At 51.3% G+C, this 1771-nt stretch overlaps 1 protein-coding gene across 1 annotated transcript; it reads right to left on the minus strand.

The window, feature by feature from the left end:
* Nucleotides 1-226: 226 nt before the first annotated feature.
* EGR4 (early growth response 4) lies at nucleotides 227-1558 on the minus strand. Its single transcript, XM_066632579.1, has one exon. It carries the CDS (start codon nucleotides 1556-1558, stop codon nucleotides 227-229), a length of 1332 nt encoding a protein of 443 aa, XP_066488676.1.
* Nucleotides 1559-1771: the final 213 nt, after the last annotated feature.

Consider the following 1771-nt stretch of genomic DNA (forward strand, 5'->3'; position numbering starts at 1 on the left):
CCGCCTTCCATTTATTCTCTTCCTTAAATTCATTGATCTCCACAGATGCCACTTTCTCTGTTCTCCTGAGCAAAGCGCATCCACAGGAAAGAGAGGGCTGCACCTTCCTCAGTCCTTTGCCTCATTGCCACCACAAAGGAGCCACTTGGAGATGGCTTCTCTCCCTGAGCATCTCAGCCCTTTCCTCCAGAAAACGAAGCAGTCGCCGCATCCCCCAAAACAGGCCTTAGAGTGTCCCAAATGACAGGCCCACTGTGTAGAATCCAAGCCCCTTGAGCTTCTCCTCCGCTCTGGCTTTTTGCTTCAAGTGGACCTTGCTGTGCCTCTTCTTCTCATCGCTCCGGGCAAACCTGCGGCCACAGTCATCGCAGGAGAAGGGCTTCTCCCCCGTGTGGGTCCTGATGTGCGTCGTCAGGTGGTCACTGCGGCTGAAGTTGCGCAGGCAAATGCGACACTGAAAGGGCTTGTGGCCCGTGTGGATTCGGAGGTGCCTGTTGAGCTCATCAGACCTGGCAAAGCTTCGGATGCAGTTCTCCACTGGACAGGCAAAGGCTTTCTCGTGGGGCTTGGGGCAGAAGCACTTGGAAGAGCATTTTCCTCTGCGGGACTTCTTCTTTGGCTCTGGGAGGACAGTGGGGGCACTGCTGGGTACTAAAGCATTGACTGAGGATCTGGAGGAATGGGCTAGAAAGTCTGTCATAGAGACCAAGGGTGGGGAGTGGTTGGTGTGCAGTCTCTGCTCAGTGGGATTCATCAAATTTGGCATGACTTCAGGCTGGGGTAAGGAAGCTTCAAATTCTTGGATGAGCTGGGGTGGAAGATTGGGGATCTTTGTCTCTGCAAAGTCGCTGGGGATTTGACCATGTGTGGGGAATGTCTCTGGTGGGCAGTTGAAATCGAGATTGTGTCCAAAGGGCCCTGACTGTTCCGAAAGAAGTCCAGACTGGCAGCTGACCGCTAGCACATTCTCGGGTTTTGATTCCAGTTGGGGGAACATTGCCTGGCTTGTCTCTATGGGGTGAAAAGTATCTGGGGAAGGGTATTCTGCTGGTAAATAATTCTGAGATTGGCTGAGAGGTTCCCAGTGGGAACAGGAAGTCTTGAACTTCTCCAGAGATGGAGAGATGGAGCACAGCTTGATGTCCTGCTTGCTGTCCAACAGTTTTTCGTCAAACATACACTGCGAAGATCCGCCCACATCAGGGGATGCATGGGCTTGCTGGAGGCTGTCCGCACTGGAGAAGGTGGAATAGCCTTGATCAGTTAAAGATGGCTGCTGCACAGAAATGTTCAGTTCAGGTTGGCAGGTGGAGTAGAGGTCCACGTGACTCTGGAGGGCTTCTGGGACACTGTACACGGCATCCAGCTGTCTCTGGTGGCCTTCTGAAGCTGAGAATGGGGAAAGGCCAAGAATCCCAGACATCAGGTTGAAGAGGGACTCTTGATCCTGGCATTGTTCTGTCTTAATGAAGAAGCTGCCCGTGTAACTGAGAGGTGGTGAGGACTGCCCAGCAAGGAAGTAATAATCAGCAATCTCAGAGTTCATTGTGGTTCCCATATAGTCACCTAGAAAATCAAAACACCAGATTTTATTTTTTAATTGCAGCACAGTGAAAAGTAACACAGGTTTCACTCTGAGAAGAGTGAAAATTGCAATGTAATACGGAGCACCCTGACACAGGCAGCACTTTGCTGTTTCATTTAGCTTTGGTTCCTTGCCTGACCAGGAACTGGAGGTGAGGGACAAGATTATTTCCCTGGATCCTCACAA

The sequence above is a fragment of the Tiliqua scincoides genome, chromosome 6, assembly GCF_035046505.1.
Source record: "Tiliqua scincoides isolate rTilSci1 chromosome 6, rTilSci1.hap2, whole genome shotgun sequence".
In the NCBI taxonomy this organism is placed as follows: Eukaryota; Metazoa; Chordata; class Lepidosauria; order Squamata; family Scincidae; genus Tiliqua; species Tiliqua scincoides.